Raw genomic sequence first — 26,072 nt, 5'->3', positions numbered from 1 at the left:
GTCCCTGTCCCTGTAGTTAAGGACTTTAGCTGTAAGGCCCTCGGAGGGACACCTGGGCAGGGAGGGGGAACCAGGGCTCTGTGAGCCCTCTCAATCACCAACATCTCTGAGAGGCGCCAGGGTTTCAGGGACGACCTAATACAATCTTCCAGAAAGCGCTCCGCCGAGGCACCCTCTGCCTTTTCTGGGAATGCCAGCACTCGAATGTTACTATGGCGGGAGCGGCCCTCGGCCCTCCTGCCCAGGTCGGCCACCTTGGTACTTATGTGGTCATCTGTCTCTTTAGGACTGCAAGGTCCCCCTAGAAGGTCTCCATGCTGGTCTCTGCTGCGGAAACTTTGTCTGAGACTTTGCGCAGGTCTGCCCGTAACAAGTTGGCATCGACTGACACAGGCTCTATCTGGCGTTCCAAAGCTGATCGGAGTCCCTGAATAGCCTGCAGCAAATCTGCCCTGGTGGGCTCCATCAAGTCCCCCTCAGGAGGCTCCCCATCAACACCTCCTGTCTGTTGTGTGAGCCATTGGGTGGGTTGTTTTGGGTGGTATATTGTGCTATGGAGTGTGGGCCGGCCGCCCGCACCGCCCTGTCCTTCCCTTAAGGGCTTGTGGATCCGTCCCTTGGGGTGGCATATAGTAGTCCTTTTAGCAATCTGATGAGTGTCCTCAAGACCTTGAGAGTCCTGCCACACAGGTCCCGCTGGAGCCCATCCAGTCTTCTCACACATGCCAGTCAAGCAGATGTTTTTCAGTACGCGTCAGGCAGCCACCACTACCGTCCTGCCAGCAGCCGCACCTTCTAGGCACACATTAGAGCCATTAATTGTCTTCCCGTCGGTGCCGCTAGCGCGTCGCAGTTACCGTGCCCCGGCCACATTCGCTGCCTCTCTTCCAGCAGGCAGCGCAACCCCTGGGGGGAGCCCCCAGTCTCACCTCACCTCGCTTGGACCTTGAAAGTGCTCCAGTCCCCCACGGGGCTTCATCATTTCCAGGCCCCCCAGGGCTTTGCCCCTAGCCTGGCCACTGGGGCTCCCCCCGGCGATCGCACCCCTCGCCAAGACCAAACGAGGGCGGCGCTCATCGTACCCTCTGGGACTCCCCCGCCGGATCCAGACGTTTGTTTCTGAAGTGGATGCTGGGCCAAATCCGCGGATCTCGCCCATGTCCTGCTATGGTCAGGCATCCCCTCCGGCGTCTCCCACATGGTCTTCTGCTCCCAGGAACCACTGCTCGGAGCAACCCGCCGGGAGTCCTGGGAGTCTTTACCGGTCTTGTGGAGGGCATCTAGTCCACCTTCTTCCACCCACCGCCACTCGGGTCTCAGTTCGCTTGCGTGGGCCGATTTCTACCACCGCAGGAGCTCTGACAGAGGGCAGGCCTTCAGTGCGGCCCTCTCGCTTCCCGGGCCGCCAATGGTTGTAGAGAGGTGCGCGGCTCCCCTAGGCCGCAACGGGCCCTCAATCAGTCGTCGCTGCTTCCATCCTAGTATTATTACGACCATAGGATATTTACATGTGCCGGCCCCTCAACAGGATGCAAAAAAACAGGATTCTGCAGGATTTCACTCTTTACCAGGGGAGAGCTCAGGGATTCACGTACTGTCAGCCATTTTGTCAGGCCACGCCCCCACTGTTTAGGGCAAATATACCATAATCAATAATAACACAAAGGAGGTTCTCACAAATGAGTAATAACACAAATTGTGCAAGGATAAATGCTGGCGCCAAACTACTTTGAAGACTGAGAATCACTTTCAAATAATAACTGAAACCTTGGGCTCCACGACTTAAGGAAAGGGAAGGATGAGCTGCAGAAATCCACACCTGCTCCGGTCTGCGTGGGTCTGCATAAAGCCAGAGGCCCCTCTAGCCATTTACAGCTTTCATCAGAGTCGGACTGGGACAGAGAATAGGCCTGGGCACCAAAATGAAAGTGGTTCTCAATTAGTGAATTGATAGTTGAAATGTGGCCCATGTTTGCAAACTGTGGAAGTTTTGAGCTTGTAAAGACACGCTTCATAAGTGATTTGTAAGTATGAAAGTCTGCATATGGATTTGAGCTATCTGTAGGCAATGCTCGTTTTCATATCAGGGAAATCGACAATAACATCCGGCCCAGAAGACCATAAAGCAGGCCTACAGACAGCCAAGACTGGCCCACACAGTGACCTGTCAAACCAACCCATTGGGCACCGCCTGGTTGTCCGACTCTAGCTTTCACTGTACTGAAAGTCTATACAGTCATCTTCCTTTCACACGAATTGTCAGTTTGTGGCACTTACACTTTGTAAAGTGTTTATAAAATCAACATTCACTTGCACCACTCGCACAATGCTTTTCAGAGGGAAAGTTGTCACAAGGATTACATTGTTCCTATATATGCACCGGAGATAAACATTCTAACGTCTGTCACAACAACAGAATTTCTGCAGATGCTATAGGTAAATTAGAAGGGTAAGATATGCTGTTGTCACGCATTAAAAACATTTAAAGCATATGTAAAAATAAGTGTGCTCACCTGTGATCTCGAATGAAAATTCACCCATCTCAGGCCCATCTAACTTTGTTACAGTCATTCCAGTTATTGGCAATTTGCCCTACAGAAAGGAAATGTGAATCACAGTCACAATAACATTCATATATGTTCCGCAACTTTTAATCATTTCTCTACATACAGCCTCTCATTATCAAAATAGAGAAATCTAAAAGGCAATTTTTAATACAAATAAGTGTAAGAATAACTTTCCATCTGTTGGTAACAGTGTTTCCAGACAGTATGCAGAGTCTTCTGATGGTGAAATAACTCCTAGTCTCATAAAAGGTTTATGAAAGTTATTATTAGAAAAGAATTGTTAAGCGCAACTGCAACCCCACAGATATCCTGCCACTGCGGGACATAAGCCTGACCATCCCGAGGGGGAACTGCCTGTAGATCAACGTTTTCAGAAATTTCCTGATTGATGAACGATCCTGAGTCAGTCGAATGTGAGTTGGTATGCTATTACACACTTTGGGTCCCTGAACTTAATAGGCTTTGCCTCTGGCCCTTCCTATCTTGTACCTAGGAATCTGGCATTTAGGCGCATAAGCCAAGTGGTTTAACCTGCCTGGCTGGTATGAAGTAATCCTATCTGCCAGGGTACGAGGTGCCTGTGCGACTTTAAAATAAAATCTCTTTTTCATTGGCAAGGAGTCAAGGGCTGTATAGGTTGAGGATCTCCATTTCAGTCCAAGCACCAGTTTGTCAGTAGCAACTTGAATTCATAAGAGACACTTTATTGTCTTCTCAGGTGCGCCAACTAGAATATGTTTTTACCAGATAATTTGTTACCGAAGGTAAGTAAATTGTTCATCTGATAGAGACTTTCAGTTGCAGATTCTTTACCTTAGTATAGATACCCAAGCAATAATGTAAGGAAATGCCTCCTTGGCATGGTTACCCCCTAACATTTTGCCTTTTGCTGATGCCAGTTATGATTGAAAGTGTGCTGGGACCCTGCTAACCAGGCCCCAGCACCAGTGGTCTTTCCCTAAACTGTACCTTTGTTTCCACAATTGGCACAGCCCTGGCACACAGATAAATCCCTTGTAAATGGTACCCCTGGTACCAAGGGCCCTGATGCCAGGGAAGGTCTCTAAGAGCTGCAGCATGTCTTATGCCACCCTGGGGACCCCTCACTCAGCACATGCACACTGCCTCACAGCTTGTGTGTGCTGGTGGGGAGAAAATGACTAAGTCGACATGGCACTCCCCTCAGAGTGACATGCCCACCTCACACTGCCTGTGGCATAGGTAAGTCACCCCTCTGGCAGGCCTTAAAGCCCCAAGGCAGGGTGCACTATACCACAGATGAGGGCATATGTGCATGAGCACTATGCCCCTACAGTGTCTAAGCAAAACCTTTGACATTGTAAGTGCAGGGTTGCCATAAACAGTATATGGTCTGGGAGTTTGTCAAATACGAACTCCACAGTTCCATAATGGCTACACTGAAAGCTGGGAAATTTGGTATCAAACTTTTCAGCACAATAAATGCACACTGATGCCAATGTGGAATTTATTGCAAAATGCACCCAGAGGGCATCTTAGAGATGCCCCCTGAATACCAGTCCGACTCCTAGTGCTAGGCTGACCAGTTACTGCCAGCCTGCCATGACCAGACGAGTTGCTGGCCACATGGGGAGAGTGCCTTTGTCACTCTGTGGCCAGGAACAAAGCCTGTACTGGGTGGAGGTGTTTCTCACCTCCCCCTGCAGGAACTGTAACACCTGGCGGTGAGCCTCAAAGGCTCACCCCTTTTGTAACAGCACCCAAGGGCATCCCAGCTAGTGGAGATGCCCGCCCCTCCGGCCACTGCCCCCACTTTTAGCGGCAAGGCTGGAGGAGATAATGAGAAAAACAAGGATGAGTCACCCACCAGTCAGGACAGCCCCTAAGGTGTCCTGAGTTGAGGTGACCCCAGCCTTTAGAAATCCTCCATCTTGAGATTGGAGGATTCCCCCAATAGGATTAGGGATGTGCCCCCCTCCCCTCAGGGAGGAGGCACAAAAGAGGGTGTAGACATTGGCTACTGCCCTCCTGACCTAAACACACCCCTAAATTCAGTATTTAGGGGCACCCCAGAACCCAGGAAATCAGATTCCTGCAACCTAAAAGAAGAAGGACAGCTGACCTGAAAGCCCTGTGGAGACGACAACTGCTTTGGCCTCAGCCCTACCGGCCTGCCTCCAGACTCAAAGAAACCTGCACAGTGACGCATCCGACAGGGACCAGCGACCTCTGAAGCTCCAGAGGACTGCCCTGAAACCCGAAGGACCTAGAAACTCCGGAGAACAGCGGCACTGTTCACAAACAGCAACAACTTTGCAACTTTCTTGCAACTTTTAAAGAACTCACCCCCCTGGACCTCGACAGCGACACATGCAGAAAGAATTCAGAGGCTCCCCCTGACCGCGACTGCCTGGAACAAAGAACCCGACGCCTGGACCAAGAACTGCACCCGCAGCCCCCAGGACCAAAAGGAACCGAACTCCAGTGCAGGAGTGACCATTAGGCGACCCTCTGCCTAGCCCAGTCAGTGGCTGGCCCAGGGGAGCCCCCCTGTTCCCTGCCTGCACCGCTGGAGTGACCCCTGGGTCCCTCCATTGATTCCTATTGAAAACGGACGCCTGCTTTGCACACTGCACCTGGCCGCCCCTGTGCCGCTGAGGGTGTGTTTTGTGTGCCTACTTGTGTCCCCGGTGCTCTACAAACCCCCCTGGTCTGCCATCCGAAGACGCAGGTACTTACCTGTTGGCAGACTAGAACCGAAGCACCCCTGTTCTTCATAGGCGCCTATGTGTTTTGGGCCCTCCTTTTGACCTCTGCACCTGACCGGCCCTGTGTAGCTGGTGCGGTGACTTTGGGGTTGCCTTGAACCACCAACGGTGGGCTGCCTACTTACCTGAAAAACTAACCAAAACTTACATCCCCCAGGAACTGTTGATTTTTGCACTGTGTCCACTTTTAAAATAGCTTATTGCCATTTTAACTAAAACTGTGTATGTTACTGCTCTAATTCAAAGTTCCTTACTTATCTATGTGGAGTTCCTTGCATTTTATGTATTTACTTCAAATCTTGTGGTTCTAAAATAAACTAAGAAAATATATTTTTCTATATAAAACCCTATGGGCCTGGAGTAAGTCTTTGAGTGTGTGTTCCTCATTTATTGCCTGTGTGTGTACAACAAATGCTTAACACTACCCTCTGATAAGCCTACTGCTCGACCACACTACCACAAAAGAGAGCATTAGAATTATCTAATCTTGCCACTATCTTACCTCTGAGGGGAACCCTTGGACTCTGTGCACACTATTTCTTACTTTGAAATAGTATATATAGAGCCAACTTCCTACACCAAGCTTTCAGGCGTGGGGTGCTCGGTCAGGAATTTAGGTCGTTCAGGGCAGGCTGATGGCGGTGAACGATTGTCCTATTCACAGGAGCCCCTGTGCTGGGTGTGGACCAGGTAGCCAGAAGGACATATGTGAGGCCTTCACTGAATGGAAGGAGAGGCTCTGAAGCAGACGCTCCGGGCTGAATCACCTCCGTCAGGAGATTAGTCCTGAACACAAAAGTAGGCAGTTCAAGGCCAAGGACCTCGGCTGCCCTACTGATTACTATGTAGAAGGAAGTTCCCTCCACCCTAGCCAGGGTAGGAGGAGACAGCATGTCAGTGTCTGGAGAGGTATTAAGACCATAGGCCTCGCCCAATTCCTGAGCCAAGACCATGTTTGGGTTTTCTTGCTGGTATTGATAAGGGTCGAGCGACCCCTCCAACTCTTCCTCACATTCATACGCATAGTAAAAAAGGGTCTGAATCCAACCTGGGGCAGCTAGGCCCCATCAAAGTTGGAAGCGGCGTCGGCCAATGCCGTTCCGGCTCTGGATCATTGAGGATCAGGATCGGGTCGACGTAGATTGTGGGCCCAACCGACGTGGGAGCGTCGCCAGCACGAATCCGGACACAGATCCAGAGGGACTTGAGGTGGCCGGAGCCGGAGCTGCCGGTGTGAAACCGAAAGGGCCCTGCGCAGAACCCAAAGCACACCCCTCTGACCCCTCAGGCCTCAAAGGAGCCACAGGGGGGTTTGACTGCCCACAAATGAAGCACATGTACTGATAGAATTCCTTTAGTTGAGCACGGGTCGCTCCGGCTCCCGGAAAGTCGGTGAGGCACAGATCAGACCCAGTAGTAGGCTCTGCAGACGGAGGTCTAAAGCGTTGACGCTCTTCCCGCGCCACATCGTCCGAGCAACGGGGTGAAGTCGAAGAATGCCTGGCCTTCTTCAACAACTTATTTTTCTTACCCGAATGTCCCAATGACTTCGAGGACGACGAGCTGTGGTTACTCTGTGGCTGGTCTCGGAGCCTTCCTCTCGAACAAGACTGGGGGCAATGCAGAGTCTAGCGCCAGGCCACTATTAGCTTTAGGGAACGCTCCCTCAAAGCCTTCGGGTGAATGGGCAGGCATTCGGAGCACGACTTCGGGTCGTGCTCCAGACACCACAAATAGGCCTGATGCGGATCCGGCACCGACATCATTCGGTGACAATCCTCACAAGGCTTAAACCCGGTCTTTCGGGACATCCTTAACACACCAACAGTCACCACAAAATTCAACAAAAGTGTCAAGGCCGGTCAAAAAGTGACCAGGGTAGCTCTCGCCAGATCAGCGCGTGGCGTGGAAAGAAAGGAACTGGCATCACTGTACCGAGGCGACACCTATATTCGACCCTGACATCACCACGGGACCACAACACCAACAACGGACGCAGAGTCAATCGACGCCACCTAACGGTGCGCAAGGGTAATGCTCTAAGAAAAGTCTACGGATCCAGTCTGACATCTGGGGGAAACTGTAAGGTAAGAAATCTGGAACTAGAAGTATCTATCAGATAAGGGCATTATGATAATCAATTTGGCTTAGAGTGGTACTATAAATGATACAGAACTGCCTTCTGGCCAGAAGTGGGGGGATTTTATGTAAAGCTCTCATAAGAGCAAAGCAGATATTTACTGTCTTCTCATCATGGCCTACTAATGGGTGGGTGGGGTCTAGTTCTTCCCCCAGATCTCGTACAGAGTCTGCCTATACAGGAATTGACCCATTTCCTATTAGCCAGAAATCTTTTAGATGACTGACACCTGCCCTTCCCACCTGGCAGAGCATGGTCTCCATCTTGCAAGCATCAAACAGCAGCAAGCTGTTTCTAAACCAGTCGACTATTCTCTTCATGCGCTGACGAAAAAAGTCAAAGGACCCCACAGGGCCTAAGTTGATTGAGACTGTCAGCCGCATGTCGTCCGCATAATTAATGTAGTTCATTCCGAGTCCATAATTCAATTCAATGAAAGGGTGGATGTATGCAATAAACATAGTGAGATTGACAGAGGAACCCTGTAGAACTCCCTGCTTTAGTGTGACGAAGCTGGAAAAGGAGGGAGTCATATTGCCTGTCCACATTCAGATAACTAAGAGCAGCACTATTCCAAGGCTTTTCCAGCTATACCTGCCTCCTCCAACCTCTTGAGTAGGATGGAATGATCCACAGCATTGAATGCTGCAAACAGTTCCAAAAGTACCAGAAACCACTTGTTGACCCCTGTCCACAGCCATTCGGATATCGTCAGTGACTGCGACCAAAGATGTCTTGGTCTCATGACGAGGCCCACACCCACATTGGGCCACGTTGACTGAACTCAATATGTGTTGATATCGTTTTTTTTAAATATCTTTCCAGTACTTTTATTGGAAAAGGCAGCTGAGAAATGGGCCTAAAATTAGCAAAGTCTTTAGGGCTTGTGAAACTTTTCTTTAATAAGGGTGTGACTTACAAACTAACACCTGCTTTGAGGTCTTGGGAACTTTAGGTTTGCTAGCTAGTTGGAGAAATGAACCAAAGGAAATGACAAAGTAATGTCCACCGGCAGGTGGTTCTTTCCTATTTGCTGAGGTCTTAAGCCCAGGACAGATTGCTTTTTAAAGCACAAGTGCTATTAAACATGTGCTTGATATTCTCAATCTACCATGAGGTGTCTGATTTCCTCTTATTACTACCCCCTTGTTCCTGGCTCCTAGGCTGATCCTGATTCTTCTAAAACCTATTCCTGCAGGAGTGCAGCACAAAAATACGGTAGCCTTGTTGCACTCTCTTTGGAACAGTTTGTTCTATGGCCGCAGAAAGAAGGGCATACACAAGCAGGGCCCAATAATTTGGGCTACAATAGTCCCTGGTATGAAACATGTATTGCAACATTGAGACAACAAATCCAGACTGGGGAACTTGTGAATGTGAGAGACACATGTTGAAATCAATGTATAAATTATAGCAGACACAACAATGATGTACTGTTTTTATTAGTGTAATCTGGAAATAGTTTCCCATTAAAAAAAACAAATCCCAATTATTATAAAAGCTGCTTTCTAAGTGAAGACTTACGCATTAGCTTAAAAGTATGATTCATCAACTTTGAAAACAGACTAATGGGCTTCTATGGAGGAGAGGTCCCCCTAATTGAAGGGAATAAGTTTGTAACGCTTTTTGAGAACTTCTTTACTATCAATATAAAGTACAGTTAAGAGGAATCTTGAAATCTACTTTTTCTGTACGATGGAATGCCCAAAAGAAATACCAGAATGAAAGAGGCACTAGACCCAATTTAGCTTAGCAGAGAAAATACAGAAGCGCAGCCTCATCTTGAAATACAGGGGTCTGGTCCTTTGGTATGCTGATGGATGTCAGCCTTCGGAATCTCAATCGAAGAATGGCCACCAATGTTAACAAAATGTACTAATCAATGATTAATACTTATGAAATGTTGAATATATGTGAGACTAATGCAGTAATATGTCATATTAAGGGTTATGAAGTACGCTTTAGCTTTATTAATTGTAGGCCTTAACTTACAGAGTGTCCTGGCCTATTTTGCCAGGCCTCTTGCAGAAGCTGTATTTCTTAGCGTTAATAAAAATGCTGACCAAGTGAATTAAACTGTGAAATGTCTATTGTATTGTTAAATGTGCTTAACTGAAGCTTTTCGTGAGAACCGACTGGTAGGAGATGATGTTCTTGCAACATTTTATGTGTAATGTGTGTGAGATGGACTTTCCCAGGTCAAGAACAATGAAGATACTGACTGGAGTGGAAGCTGCAACAATATTGTTACCTGACAAGCCGGATGATGAGAACATCATAAGACGGACCAATCAACTGTATGAGAACGTAGAAATATTAGAATTCATAGATTTGGTATAATAATGTTATTGGACAAAGTGTGAACATACGATTAATTGACCAATAGGGATTTAGGGGATAGTTTAGGTGAGTTTGATACAACAACGCCGCAGAGGGAAAAGACTTCAGACTTATTCAGATTTTGAGAGACTTTACAGATTTTAGAAGAGAGACAATTTAGGAGAGGCAGAGACTTTACAGATTTTAGGAGAGAGACAATCATTCCGACATTGGGCTCATATTCCCTTACTGAAAGCCTGATACTTTGCTGATCGACTGATGTCCTGAGGACGAAGACTGATTCTGCTTTGCTGACCCGTACCGAGGATAGGTATAATGCAATAAAACTGTGATTATAATGCATATTTGCTTTTTATTTCTAGCTACCAACTTCGCTGTTTTGTCTATGACTCTATCATAGTTAGATGTTTTCCAAATTTGTGTTACTAAATTGTTTTGCATGAAGCCCAACATGCTGATGCTAATCTGATGTTAGTTAAGGATTCTGACTTATGACAAAAAGACTAATGTTTGATGTATTTTTCTGCTTAACTACATGTATTACATCTCGTTAACGCAGCTGACTCTGCTACTGATTTGCACTGTAATTCTGGAATGTGTTGTAAATCAAGCTTTGATTAGACTGCGTTTCTTCTGCCGTTTTGGACAGCCAGTTTTGTTTTTGTATGTGTTTCATCTAATTTTGAGATTCATCTACATGACCTTAGCATTGTTAATATAGGGAAATAAATATTCCAAACTTTTACTAAAGGTGTGGATATTCATGACTGAGAGAACATGATGTGTGATAATTACTGACTCCATTGATTATCGATTTTATTGATTACTAATGACTGTTGATTATTGTGTATTGATTATTGATCATGTACTGGAGCTGTAGTAAGAACTTCTTAATTGCGAGTCAAAAGGTTCATCGACCTATTTGCGTCCCGTTGTAAGTATGCTTATTTAGGCCTGACGCGCTAACAACACCATCTCCTCTTCCCACTTTGCCCATTCCCCCTCTTAATTCTAAGCCCCTCATTACTTTTTTTGCTGAATTCCATCCTCCTCTTTGTCTCTACCCACTCTCTTACTAAGCATTATCTTTTTTGTTGTTGATTCCTTTATTTTAACCTCCTCCTCATTACTCCTCTTCTATCCTTGCCACTTTGCTTTCCTTCTTCATCTCATTTGCTCTACTGTAAGTTCACTCTGTCTCATTTTTCTTATTTCCTGCTCCCAGTACTTGGTTGTAGACATAAAAGACAGACTACCACAATGAGATCTCTTTTTAAAACTTCAAACCCCCTTTTTCAGATTTTTTGCTATCCCTAAGGTCTGAGTTATTGTAGAAACATTTTTCACCATCTGGACATGGGATTGCTTTTTTTCACTGTCTGTAATTGATATTTCGTTTCTGGGAAATTATATGTGAACTTGATCATTGTCCAAGTTAACCTTCAGACAAATCAGACTTGGCAGAGTTGTCAATTACGACTTACTGTGGAAAGCGTCATATATGTCAGGATTTATGGATTTTCATAAACATCAGGTGCAGAATCTCCTTTATTTGAAGTAGTCTGGTGACCTGGTGGACAGATGTTTCACCTTTCCTAGAATTGCTCTAAAGTGGTTACTTTTGATGCCTACACTGGAAAGCTTTAGGAGCCAAGCCACTAAGCTCAAGCACTACAAAGCTGTGGTGGAGGAGCTTCAGAACAGCAAGCAAGGAGGGCTTGTTCTGGTAACACCATAGCCAAGACGAGTCCAATGCAATGAGGATTGTCATACATCTGCACAGACTTAACTTGATTAGGACTGTTGTTTCATGGCAGCTGGACACAAAGCCATCTTCACTTGTTTGTTAGGTCGAGCATAAGCGTAAGGCCTCTTGTATACCTTAGTATACTTCTTGTAGGATTAAAGCGATTTCACTTGTTTGTTTCAGTGTCCTTTAAAAGTCCTTGCTTGCTATTGGTCAGTCCTGTCTCTTTGTCCCTCTTTTTTCTCATTTGCAGAAGAGACTAAGGGGGTCATTCTGACTCCCGCCGGGCGCGGTCACCGCGCGCCCGGCGGGAGCCGCCAAAATACCGTACCGCGGTCGGAAGACCGCGGCGGGTATTTTGAGTTTTCCCCTGGGCTGGCGGGCGGCCTCCAAAAGGCCGCCCGCCAGCCCAGGGGAAAACGACCTTCCCACCATGAAGCCGGCTCGTAATCGAGCCGGCGGAGTGGGAAGGTGCGACGGGTGCTACTGCACCCGTCGCGTATTTCACTGTCTGCTATGCAGACAGTGAAATACAAGCGGGGCCCTCTTACGGGGGCCCCTGCAGTGCCCATGCCATTGGCATGGGCACTGCAGGGGCCCCCAGGGGCCCCGCGACACCCCCTACCGCCATCCTGTTCCTGGCGGGCGAACCGCCAGGAACAGGATGGCGGTAGGGGGTGTCAGAATCCCCAAGGCGGCGCAGCATGCTGCGCCGCCTTGGAGGATTCTGACGGGCAGCGGAAAACCGGCGGGAGACCGCCGGTTTTCCTGCACTGACCGCGGCCAAAGCGCCGCGGTCAGAATGCCCTGCGGGGCACCGCTGGTCTGTCGGCGGTGCTCCCGCCGACCCTGGCCCCGGCAGTCTGAGACCGCCGGGGTCAGAATGACCCCCTAAGTGCTGTATAACTCCACTTTGGTTCATCTGTTGCTTTAACTTTATCATTTCTTTGTTGCTCCTGTTACACTGTGGGTGTTTCAGGACCATAGCTGCTTGAATTTTATTGCAGCATTTGTCCCTCCCACCCCCTCTCTCTCTCTCATGTTGCTTACATTCTTTTGCATTCATCCCAGTGCTGTTCTCGTCTCCCTGTGGTTCCTCAAACATCTGCTCAACCATTAAACCCTAACAAAAGGCAGTTCCCAGGCTCGGCTTGTTTTCTTTTCCTCCATGCCAGCCCAGCGTGTGTTCTTGGAAGCAAGGGCTCTCTGTTTTCACTTTTGTGTAAACAGAACAGTAAATGTAATTTTGTAGCCAGTAGCTCTAACTCCAGCAAATGCAAGACCTATTACATTGCAAATTCACACCTGTGCTGACCATTGCCTTTGCTCTTGCACAAGAGTCACTCCCCACCCAGTGCTTCTCAGAGTGCGCTGCACAGGAGATGCAGCTCTAAGCGGCACCGCCTCTCCAACACTTCCATGCTTCTGTGTGAATTTCGTGTTTGTGTGTTTCAGCTGGGAGGGGGAGGACTGCCTTGGTCCCTCCCTGTGACTCACTTCCACCCCAGGCTGGATGCAGACAGATCACTCGGGCTGCACAATTCAATGCTTCCTGGAGCCGGCTCCGTCTACCCCCAGTCCAGCCCTGCAGCTCAGCAATGATCAGTTTATTTTAAAGCAATTCTCCAGCCTGAGTCTGGGGCCTTGCAGAGGGAGGATTTTTTGCTGTCTGACGCACGACTGCGAGACTTTCATTCACAGATTCATCAAAGTATCCCTGGGACCATCCCCAATGTAGCCCCCTGCGCGGTTCCTTCACATGTTCTTTGTGACAGCTCCTTTAATGCTGCTCCTTCCAGGGCTCACTCAGGACGTCCGGGTGCAGTTCCTCCTTGGCACACCACTACCTGTGTTCACTATAACAGTGGCTCCCCCAGCAACTCAGGTTTACTGTGACAGTCACAGGCAGCTTTCTCATTGAATGTGTTCCCTCACTTCAGTTTCTCACAACTGGCAGCTCAGACCCAGGTGCTGCCACAGGCCAGCAAATCAGCGCCACACCCCCCAGTGGCGGGATGGAGAGGACCTGCACACCCATGCAGTCTGCTGCAGAGGTGTGTGGCAAGAGCAAAAAAGACGCCAGCAGTGAGGAGGAGCAGTGCAGCACGAGCCTTACGGAGGCGCCGGCCATCACCTACCGGGTCTTTGTGAGCCGCACCTACGTGGAGCTGATGAACATCAGCCACATCATACTCAAGACTTCCAACCTTACCTCTGAGCTGCTCTCCGAGTTCATCGTGGTGAGGGTCTGAACATGTGACTTATGTGTCCGTGTCTTTCCTTGACTATCTGTCTGTGTGTGTGTGTATTTCCATTTATGTGTTCTCCCTAGCTACCTCTCTGACAGTCTGTGATGAGCCTTTGTGAATGCATGTTTGTATTACTATTTCTTTCTTCAACACCTTCTCTTTATCTCCTTTTATAAATGTGTTCTCCCTGACCAGCAGTCTCTGACAGTATCACACTGTTAGGTGTGCATGTCAGTCAGTGGCCATACCCATGTGTGTGCCTCTGTCAATCTACATGTGCATCTCTGTGTTGGTTAGTGCAAAATGTAAGACAGCTAAGGGGACTAAATGCATCCAATCTAGAGATCTGTGTGTAATGTGGTTATGTTTCAAATCCTGTGGGTGTCCCTCAACAATTAATACTTTTATGTCAGTAAAATGTGTGCCATCGAGTTAGGTCATCAGGGTCACTAGAATTCTGCGATTTTGCCCCCTAACATTTATTGTTTAATGATGTATGTGTTGCATCTGCCACATAAATCATCACCTGCTACATAAACTGCAATTGTTTTTACCAAAACAAAATCTTTCTACCTCAAACAGATCAAGAGTTACAACACTAACGAGATCAACCTTTGGTTACTGTTAACCTCTGCAAAATGTCCAAATTATCACAAAATGTGCCTCATTGTGCTTTGTAATTTGCCTTTTTATGCTGAAAAATTTAATCAACCGTACACCATATTTTGCCTCCCCGCTGCATTATCTCAGTGGCCCTCATCACAATTAACAACTATTATCAACATCTAGAGATCAGAAAAACTGTAGAGTGCGCTACACTAAGGGGGTCATTCTGACTTCGGCGGGCGGCGGAGGCCGCCCGCCAAAGTTCCCCCGACAGAATACTGCAGCGCGGTCAAAAGACCGCCGCGGTAATTCTGAGTTTCCCGCTGGGCCGGCGGGCGACCGCAAGAAGGCCGCCCGCCCGCCCAGCGGGAAACCCCCTTCCACGAGGAGGCCGGCTCCGAATGGAGCCGGCGGAGTGGAAAGGGTGCGACGGGTGCAGTTGCACCAGTCGCGATTTTCAGTGTCTGCCATGCAGACACTGAAAATCTTTGTGGGGCCCTGTTAGGGGGCCCCTGCAGTGCCCATGCCATTGGCATGGGCACTGCAGGGGCCCCCAGGGGCCCCACGACACCCGTTCCCGCCAGCAAGGTTCTGGCGGTCAAAACCGCCAGAACCAGGCTGGCGGGAAGGGGGTCGGAATCCCCATGGCGGCGCTGCCTGCAGCGCCGCCATGGAGGATTCCTCAGGCCAGGGGAAAACCGCCGGGAAACCGCCGGTTTCCCTTTTCTGACCGCGGCTTTACCGCCGCGGTCAGAATTGGCCTGGATTCACCGCCAGCCTGTTGGCGGTGCATCCGCGGTCCCCGGCCCTGGCGGTCTATGACCGCCAGGGTCGGAATGACCCCCTAAGTGTCAAAATGATTATTTTTCTGTTCCTGAAAATATCAATGCTCGTTTGTCCCCGACTTTCCATTTGTTCTTCTGTGTGCAGGTGCTCTCTCTGCACTTTAAACATTCCATGAAAGCCCTCAGGTCTCCTGCCATGCTATTTAACTAGGTTGGCACAATAGAAGTAGCTACATTACTTAGGGCGAGAGAGCCTAGGTGCCCCGTATTACCTCAGGGCTAAATTATCTGAGATATAAGTGTCTTATAGGTCAGGTGCCGCCATGCTAGACACAAATGTCAGGACAAATACAGCAGTAAACAACAAGGGCCTGTGCATTCCCCTACCCAGCTGCAGTAAAGGGACAGTGATCCAGTAAGCATGCATTCTTGAAGTATAAATATTTATTCATTGCCCCACGGTCAATGTCGCCTGTACCAACTTCCAATTGAATATGTTTTGCACCTAGGAGTAGTTTGTGTCATAAGGCCCTTGTTTAAAAAAAATATTCCAGTAGGCCCACCAACCCTTTAGTTATAGGCAGGGCCACTGGAATGGTGTGGCAGAAAAGACCAAAATATGCGGCACGGTTGACCAATTAATGTGGCAAAAAAAAACAGTTATAAATTTACAATGCCAATAGCTTCAGCTCAAGTAAATGCGAAACCTATAGCATTGCAAATGCTTGTTTTCCTCTATTTGAGAATAGCCTCATTCTGGAAAAATGCTGTTCAAACGTCACTGTTTAGAAGCCATTACTGGAAGCTTCTGCTTCATGCATTTTGCCTTGGAATTAACTTGGGAGGTGAACTACTGTGATCAAGAGATTTTGAGCAATTAGTTAATGCAGATAGTTGAGCTTTCATCCCAACGCCCGTGATCTTGCGCCTTTCCTTGGTTATGCATGTATGCCGGTCACTGCTATCTCAACAAGTATGGAATTGAGCAGGAACAATGATAAGAAAGACAGCAGCATCAATTAATTGTCCTTTGCTGCATAAATCAAGAACTAACTCGTGTGAATCTCCAGCCTTTAAGTGTAGATCTTCCACACTTGTCTAAGATGGTAACTGTTAATGAAGCTAAGCTCACTCTCATAAAACACCATCATGGGAGCAATTGTAAGGCTCTGGTGCTGTCACCCTCTCAACCCAATTTTGGAGCAGAGATTCCTCTGATCCTTCAGACATTGCTGCAAATGCGTCATTAAGAAGGTGAACATTCGGTACAATCAAATACCATGACACTCACATTCACTAGAGAATATATCTGCCCTGCTATGGGTTTTGGGAGACAAAAGTGTAATCCAGAATTTCTTTTTAAAGAACCGATATTTTCTTTTTAGCGTATAAAGAATGACTCCCCGGTAACAGATGGCCTGCAAGGAGATGGCGTGGACTATGAGAGGGTAATTTTGACCCTTGGGCCATAAAGAAGTACAGTTACTTTTGGAAGTTGAGTTAGGGATTTTGAAAAGAGGTTGCTTTTGTAACGCTATTACTCAGATAAGGAAAGAGTAATAGTTTCCTTCCTTTGAAACGTGCTGCCAAAACAGTAAGACATTTCCGATGCCTATGAGCAATCAGAATCTAAACTTATGAATATTGAATTCTGGACATATCTAGTCTGTAAGGTCTGTTTGTTTTATAAAATTATTATCAAACGATTTAAGCACAATAAACTCTACAAACTCGTATCTCCATATATTACAAATACATACAGTACACAAGTGTAGGATTCATCTGAAGCAAGGCTTTCTTTACCCACCTTCTACAATTTCTATACATAATGGGTCTGTACTCCAGCTTTGACACTTTCTTTTGTAAACACACAACACTGGGAATAAATAACTTGCCCGTTCTAGAATGAAGGGCAGGCGTCAACGCTACTTCTATAAACTAAGGTGGACTCGTTTGGAAGAAGGTTGTAAACCCCCTGTTTCCTTGGGCTGGTAACATAATTGTTTAAAACATCAAAGCAGTGGGAAAACAAGCGGTTTTTTTTAGCTGCGCTGTTTTACAGCCCTCTGTACATTGAGAACAGACCCTGGCCATTTCTGCTTCACGTTTTTTGCAGGTGTGTAACAAAGAAGACCTTTTGATAACAATGACTAAGTCAATTTATTTATATGTTTGAATGGCCTCTATGGTTGTATTTGATTTGCGTATTTGTGTAAATTCCATTATGGCCCTGGTGCTAACTTTTCAAATTTGGATTTAACACTTGCTGCAATTGCACAGATCTAGATAACGATTTACCTCTACAGAATTGACATAATTGCCTAAAATTCAGGGATGCTCAGTGAACGGCCTGGGGTCGCATGTGGCTCTCCGGCAGTGTTCATGTGACCCTGGTGAGCACTAGATCTCTGCTGGTGTTCAGGCGGCTGTCTGCTGACACTTAAGATATGAGCCAAACTGAAAGACTGCAAAGCAGAGGTTAACAAACTGTGTGCATCTGTTTGCGGCGCTTGATGGCGCGCCGGGAAGCCACAGCGCAGAGAATGGGAACCACTGCAAAGCTTGTGGGGCCCTGCCATGATGTACATCGAACTGTGCACAAAGGACCTTGTGAAGCACCAGCACCTTTGGTTATAAGATCAATGAAGTTAAAGAAGCATGCAGCATCTAAAACAACTGCGTGACACAGTACCCTGCCCAATACCTCCTTGGAGGATATTTAACATCTACGGAGAGGCAGCCGTGAACAAGCGGGGCACTGCCCTAAGGCCATTAGAGTCGTCAACGTTAATGGCCAGTCCAGGGACTCACAATAAAGCCGGTTTACTGTCTGTAAACAAGACTATATAACTTGGTGACTGCAGGAGCTAGTTTCCAACAGTAAGCAAAGTCTCTGATGTTTGGTGATTCCACTTAATTCTTTGGTCATCATAAGGAAAGAACAAAGACTACATTTTACACAAAACAGCGACAATCATTTTCATATATTAACTGATACTGGTCTTAAATGCTGTAAATAACAGATGCTACTATTAACTAATTTACAGTACTTACATTACTGACCTGAAAATGGTACGCCAAGTCTGGCTGGTTACTATTCAAACTCATGACTTTCACTGCATTTGACAGCGGCGAGCATTTTATTCGCTGATCCATCTCGCTGATTAACTAGTGTGCTATGGTGTTGTGCTAATTAGGGACAGTGGTAGTCCAGCAATCATTATCTGACAACTAACCCAATTTAGCCATGAAACTATTATTAAATCATAATCATATATGAATGAAGTGTGAGGGGCCTATTCTGGCACAAGTGGTGTATATTTTCTGTATATCATTGTGCTTCTAACTTCTGACACAGACAGAATCAATAGCCAATAAAGGGGGAAAGATCTAACAAAATGATGAAATAAGAGAACCAAGACTGCAGTGCAGGGTTGCTTGTGTCAAGCCCTGTAAATTTCTCTCTATGGCACAATTTATTGAGCAGTCACTCTGACAGCCCGAGTTCAGTCTCCTCTTGGAGACATATGCCATGTGTGTTGGGTTACAGTCTGGTTTTGGAATCATCCAATTTGAGAAATTGGGTTGTAGGTTGACTGGGGTGTGAGTCCTTGTTAAACAGCAACCACAATTCTTGTCAGAGTAAAGCACAAGTAAATCCCAAATTAACCTGCAGTAATCCTCCGATAGGTTGGAACACAGCAGTCAGGCCTAAGTATTGTGCAACATTTCAAACAGTAATACAGTAGAAACACCACACAAAAAAGATCCCACACCAGGTTAGAAAAACAGAAGTTAATTTAACAAATAAAACAAGACCAAAATGACAAACATCCAATCAGTAGAACTTGAGTTATGATTTTTTAAAGAATAAACTGTAGAATAGCACTTAGAAGCAGAAAGTGCCAACTGGGCTTTCTGGTTGCGCTGGACCGGGAAAAAGTCAAAAGTTCAGGCCAACTGTGATGAAGCATGGGCCAACTATAGGGACCCAGCTAGGCCTGCTGAATAAAGTACCTTACATCCTGGTTGTGAAATATTGTGTGGATCCGCGACAAAAATGCACCGCGCAGCCAACATGACGCATTGGTTCCAAAGTGTGGTGAGGTTGCGGTGCAAGGTCCTGTTGCGTCAATTCCAAGGATCCCGTCAACAGGGCTTACAATATGAAGGCCAATGTGAGGGATGCATTACGCAGCCAAGGAGATGAGTGGGTTCCGATAAGCGATGGAACTGCCATGCCAAGCTTTGGCGTCGTCAAGGCTGCGGTCAATGAGGGGTGCGAGAACCTGCTCCAGGTAAGCATCATGTAGCGGCAGTTACGAAGGCAGTACATCAAACCCAAGATATGCGCTGCTGCAGCGATGTGTGTGTTCTGCTTCTGGATGTGCCACTCAGCTGAGGAAATTAATCTGTTCTGCTCCGGGATGCGCCGCTCAGCAGAGAGGATGAGTCAGTCTGTCCATCTGGAAGCACCATAGGTCCTTTTCTAAGGGTCCAGGACTGGGGCGGTATCATTTGGCAGGGTAGACTCACAGATGACAGAGTCCAGGTGAAGAAGCTGGGTGGATGTAAGTCTTTTTATGCCTCTGAGGCTTTAGTTCAGGAGGCTAGCCACCTAGCCCTTGGAGACACTCTGGATTTTGGGCTGCAGTGATGCAGATCACAGGCAAGAGGGCAGCAGGCAACAGGCCAGCATAGCAAAGTAGAAGTCCAGCAAAGTGCAGTACAGCAGAGTGGCAGTCCTTCAGCAGCACAGTAATCCTTCTTCCTGGCAGAGTATACACAGGTCTAGAAGTGTACTGAAGTGGGGGTGTCTGAGGTCCAGTTCTTATACCTAGTGGTGCCCACTTCTTGGGTTTGACACATCGCTATCGGAACTGCTGCTTATCTTAGAATTTGCCCAGGCACCGCTCTGGATCCAGAGATCTTTCTCAAGTAGTACCCCTGCGTGCTGTTAGGTGGCACTGGTTGGCTCTGCGTCGGCCGTCGGCATGGTGCACTATACAGGAACCAGCTCAGTGCGCTGACATCAGTTTCTTTTCACGACTTTCCATGCCAGAAGCGTGGAGCCATTAAGAACACTGGCCACTAGTGCATCAGAACTAGGGCCTTGAAAGGGAAGTCCCTGTCCCTAGAAATCAGTTCACAGAGTAGGGAGGATGGGAGGGTTGGTAAGGAATCTGCATCTAGAATATGTCTCTACCAGATAAGGTGTTATCTTACAATGGTAAGTAACTTGTTCATCTGATAGAGACTTCAAGTTGCACATTCCTTCCCTTAGAATAGATACCCAAGCAATACCATCCCAGGAGGAGGGGGCTGCGAACCAAGATCATACTAGGAAGTCCTGCAGGACCGAAACAACAAAGTACCCGTCCCTCCGGACCTGACTGTCCAGGCAACAGTGTTTGGTGAACGTGTACAGTGATGCCGATGTTACTGCCTGACAGATGTCCCTGACTGGAACTCCACATGTTAACGCAGTGGTTGCAGCTGTTGCTCTGATAGAATGAGCGTGCAAACCCTCCAAGGGTTGCTTTTTAGTTAATGCGTAGCACATTTTAATGCAGAGAACAAACCATCTAGAGATGGTTCTCTTCTGCACTGCCTGACCTTTCTTTGCAACCACGCATCTAACAAAGTGTTGATAATCCACTCAGAACTCTTTGGTACAATCAAGTTAGAAAGCCAACACTCTTTTTGGGTCAAGGCGGTGGAGTCCCTTCTCTTCCTTAGAAGGATGAGGGGGCGGGTAAAATGTAGGCAAGGTGATGGACTGGCCTACAAAAAAGGGTTGACCAATTGTGGCAAAAAGTAAGCCCTAGTGCAAAGCACCAGTTTGTCATGATAGACTGAAAGGTAGGGTGGCTTAGATGAAAATGCCTGTAGCTCACTCACCCTGCAGGCAGACGTAATGGCCACAAGGAAGGCTGTTTCAACATTAGAAGCCTGACAGGACAGTTATGGAGCAGCTCAAAGACAGCACACATTAAGAAAGTAAGAACCAGATTCAAATCCCATTGGGGCATTATGAATGGTGATAGAGGACACAAATGGGTAAGACCCTTAAGGAATCTACTGACTATAGGGGAATTAATCAAAGAGGGTTGATCAGGTAATATCAGAAAAACGGAGACAGCAAACAAATAACCTTTGAGGGTGCCCAAAGCAGAGCCCTGCTTGGCCAAAGAAAGTATGAACAAAAGATCCTCTGAAAGAGGGGCAGAAAGGGGGTCAACAGACTTGTCTGTGCACCATTCCACACATTTGTTACCTCTACAGGCATATACTGTTTTTGTGGTGCTGGCTATAAAGATAATGTTACAGACTTCGGGAGGAAGGTCAAAAGCTGTCAACTGCCGTGACTCAATCTCCAAGAAGAAGGCGGAAGCTGGACAGGTTCTGGTAGAGAACCTTGCCCTGCTGCTGCGACAGAAGATCCTTCCAAAAGGGCAGTGTGTTTTGGAGGATTGATGGCCAGGTTCAATAGCTTGGGATACCAGACTCTTCGTGCCCAGTCTAGTGCCACAAGGATCACTTGGACCCAGTCGTTCTTGATCCTCCTGAGAACTCTGGGCACAAGTGGCATGAGTGGAAAGGCGTACAGGAGGCCTGAGCTCCACTCTAGACGAAAAGCATTGCCGAGCGAGTGCCGCCTTGGAGAGTCCAACACACAAAACTGCTGACACTGTGCTTTCTCTGCAGAGGCGAACAGATATAACTAAGGCTCTCCCCACTGCTGAAAGAGACCTTCTGCGACCTTCGGATGGAGGTGCCATTTGTGATCGACCAGGCACTGACGGCTGAGTTTGTCTACTCTGGCATTCTGAAAGCCTACCAGGTGTTGAACCACCAAGGAAATGCCCTGATATTCCAGCCATGTCCAGAGGTGCAGAGTCTCCTGACAAAGAGTCTACGACCCTCACCCAACCTTGCCTAATGTAATACTATATGGCGGTGCTGTTGTCTGTGAACACCTGCACTACCTTTCCCTCTGAAAAAGGGAAAAAATGCTTTCAATGCCAGTCTGATTGCCCTGAGCTCTAAAAGACTGATGTGGAGCCCACTCTCTACCGGAGACCAGATGTCTCTGATCTCAGCCTCTCCCATGTGGCCGCCCCATCTGTCACTACTGTCAGATCTGGTTGGGGAAGGGAGCGGGACCTGACTCTGATCCAATCGCAGTTCAAGAGCCACCACTGCAGATCTTACGCAGTTCCCTCCAAGATCTGAACTAAGTCGGAGCGATTCCTCTGATGCTGCACCCACTGGAACTTCAGGTCTCACTGCACCATCAACAGGATGCAGGAGGCCATGAGGCCCAGTAGCCTCAGAGTCATTCTCACCAAAATCCAGCATAGAGGTTGAAACATCGGTATCATAGCCTGAATATCCTGGACTCAAGAGGGAGTCAGGTGTGACTTCAGCATGTTTATAGTGAACCCCAGCGAAAGCAGGAGGTCCGCCGTAGTCTTGAGGTGGGAGACAACAGCCTGGGGTGAGCTCACCTTCAACTGCCAGTCATCGAAGTAGGAGAAGTCTGAAACCCTGACTTGTGCAGATGAGCTGCGACAATCGCTGTCATCTTGGTGAACACCTGAGGGGTGCTAGCAAGGCCAAAGGGGAACACAGTAAACTAAAAATGCTTCTGGCCTACTGTAAACCACACATAACATCTGTTACTTGTCCTGCTATGCCCAGGCAGGACGGGAATATGGAAATAGTTGTCCTGCCAGTACAATGCTACCATGCAGTTACTGAATCCAGGGCAGCTAGAACCTGAGCCAGAGTGAGTATTCTGAACTTCTCCTTCCAGAGAAAGAGATTGAGGGGACTTGAGGTCTAGGGTAGGGCAGAGGCCCTTGTCGTTTTTTGGCACCAGAAAGTAGCAGGAATTACAACCACAAACGACTTCTGGCACAGGGACCCTCTCAATGGCTCCCTTGGCAAAGAGAGCCATAACCTCCTATTGGAGAAGTGCCAAGTGATTCTCCATCATCTGATCATCTGATGGATAGAGGAATAGTCTCGAAAGGGAATAGCCCCTTAGGACTATTTTCAAAACCCACCTGTTTGACGTGATGGACTGTCAGTGGGGCAGGTGATAGGAAATCCTGCCTCTGACTGGTCGCTGGTGGGGAAGCATCAGACTAGGAACGTTTGGAGGTTGCAGAGGGAGGGGTGGTGGACTGGCTAGACCGCTGGCTCCCTGATCCACAAGGTCTTTGGCTCCCATGTCTCCAGCCACGCAGAGGCTGGCCAGCATGCACGGCACAGTGGTTGGAGGGAAACAGACGTGGTGGGACGCCCCTTCCAAAGCCACGAAAGGGTCGAAAAGCAGACAAGTGGGGGGCGAGGGGCAGCTGCGTGGCCTAAGGACCTGGCCGAAGTCCGGGACTCCTTAAAGCACTCGAGCATCAAGTCTGCTTTGTCTCCGAAGAGACGGGTGCCATCAAGGGGCATGTCCATATTGGTGGATTGGACATCCCCTGAAAAGCCAGATGTCCTCAACCAAGCATGGTGCCTTAAGGCCACCGTTGATGCAACCGATCTGCCTAGTAAGTCGGTTGTATTCAGCCTTCATTGTATTGTCATCTTAGCTGTGTCTCTCCTTTCAGCAACAGCTTGAGATAGAATGGCCTGGACCTCCTCTGGGACCTGTGGCAGCACCTGCACAACCTTATCCCATAAGGTATGGGTATAATGGCCCAAAAGGCATGCAGGTTTAATTGACTGCAATGCCAGGCTGGGAGAAGAAAAGCTAATCTTCTCAAGCTGATCCAGCCTCTTGGATTCCCAATTGGGGGTGCAGAAGGGAATGCACATGGCGATGTGGAGACTTGGATAACAAGCTCCCAGGGGTCAGGTGTTGCATCAGGAACAATGGGTCATCTGGAACTGGTCTACGGCAGCAGGCAAATGTCCTGTTCAAAGGAGCCCCTGTGCTGAGTTTGGACTAGGTCCCCTCCCCAGCAGGACATCAGTGAGGGTTTCCTTAAAGGGCTAAAGGGGTGCAGAAGAGGACATCCCAGGCTGAAGCACCTGTCAGGAGGTTCATCCCAACTGCCACTGAAGGTAGTTCAAGGCCCAGAACCTCAGCACTCTCAGCCACTCTCCTTACCACCATGGAGTAGGACGCTCCCTCCTCCATGGCACGGTAAGGGTAAAAAGCATGTTTGCGTCAAGGGAAGTATCCCAACCACTAGCCTCACGCCCGGGACCATTCATCAGTCCATGGGGCTGCTCAGGCTCCCAGAATCTTGGGGAGGTGCGGAGGCAATCCAGACACAGGCTCGGAGGATGGAGGCCTGGAACAACAAAGCTCCTTTTCCCTCATCAGGCGACAGATGGTGTGAAGTTGAAGAACGTTTATTCTTCTTCAACTTCTTGTGCCTCAACTTACCTGACCATCCTGAGGACTTGAAGTGGGACGAGGAAGAATGGGGATTCTGCGACTGTTCTCGGCACCTTCCTCTTGACTGAGATCGGGTGCAACACAAAGATCAACGCTGGGCTGCAAGTAGCTTTAGGGACCGCTCCCTTAAAGCTTTCAGTTTCATGGCCCGGCACTCGGAGAATGACTTCTGGTTGTGCTCCAAGCACCACAAGCACACAAGGTGCGGATCTGTCACAGACATCGTCCTATGACAGGATCCGCAGAGCTTGAACCTGGTCTTGTGTGACAACATCCTCGATGCATCAAGAGTGTAAACACTCAAAAATCTTTGACACAACATCGAAAAAGATCAGTCAAAAAGTGACTGTGGTGTAGCTCTTCTTCAGATCTTCGCTAGGTTGGCACAGAAGGAAAAGAACTGATGGAGGTGCACCAGGATGGCACCTATATAGGTCCCGTGATGTCATATCTGGCACACATGATGCCAACGATGGACATGGAGCTGACCAATGGCACCTAACGGCGTGCAGGGGTACTGCTCGAGAAAAATCTCCGGATCCAGACTGACACCTAGGGAGATTCTAAGGTAAGGAATCTGCAACTGGTAGTCTCTATCAGATTTCACATTTTGAAACCAGAAAATGGAACGAAAAGGAGAGAAGATTTTAGATAACATTACCTGGAATGTGAGTTTTCGTTTTTGAGCGTCAAAACAGCCCACATTTTTCCCATTGAGATAAAGTGTTGCAGCTGGAATTTTGTGTGTAATTTGAGACAGTAACTAACTTAAATTAAGTCTTTTTCTAAATACTTGCATTGTTTTCAGATAAGATAGTGAAAAGGCAGAAGGCAATCTGAGGACTTCTCTCAAGGTCATGGGGCAGCAGGTGCCTACTGGGCAGCCAGCTTGTGGTGGTTTTTTCCAATGCGAACACCAGTAGCACTTCTCAGTTAATCTCAATTGAATTAATTCAATTATCTGTGACTATTGAAACATATTGTATTTCTCTTTGTTCAACTCATGAAGCCTTTCTGGGTGGATGAGGATAGTGCCCTGGCACTATATAAACATTAATAAAAACTACGGGAAATTAACAACAGATCATTCATCTGACTCTACAACTGAAAGAAGCAAATTAGTTCACTGTCTTTTCTCAAGCTCGTAGTTTGAATCCTCCTTCTGACTTTGAAACTATCTCCATTAAGTTGCTTTTATTGTCTGGTGTGACAGTGCAGCTGTTGCCAGACAATTATATCATCACTGGAGAAGGGCTTTGGCTTTGCTGACATGTTGGGAGCCAGGAACACATGTTTTGATTGGGCAGTAGTTGTGTGCTCCCACAAAAAAAGTGCTTGCCCTCCACACTGTTATTTATCCAGCTGCCTGAGCCTGAACTTTCAGGGGCACACACATGAACCTGCCATGCTATGAAAGTGTCATAGATAAATAGAACTAGAGAATGTATGTTGTTTTTTCTGGCAGCGGCACAG

The 26,072-nt window shown here is 47.6% G+C and overlaps 1 protein-coding gene across 1 annotated transcript in view; it reads right to left on the bottom strand.

Annotated features, from left to right (window-relative positions):
* Positions 1 to 26,072, bottom strand: part of ARHGEF6 (Rac/Cdc42 guanine nucleotide exchange factor 6) — a 793,672-nt gene that overhangs the window by 346,052 nt on the left and 421,548 nt on the right. The window contains exon 14 of the mRNA XM_069212447.1: positions 2,514 to 2,592. Coding sequence (XP_069068548.1) covers positions 2,514 to 2,592 — 79 coding nt within the window. The remainder of the gene's footprint in view (positions 1 to 2,513; positions 2,593 to 26,072) is intronic.

Source organism: Pleurodeles waltl, chromosome 2_1 (assembly GCF_031143425.1).
Source record: "Pleurodeles waltl isolate 20211129_DDA chromosome 2_1, aPleWal1.hap1.20221129, whole genome shotgun sequence".
NCBI lineage: Eukaryota > Metazoa > Chordata > Amphibia > Caudata > Salamandridae > Pleurodeles > Pleurodeles waltl.
This window is presented reverse-complemented; position numbering and strand designations above follow the sequence as displayed.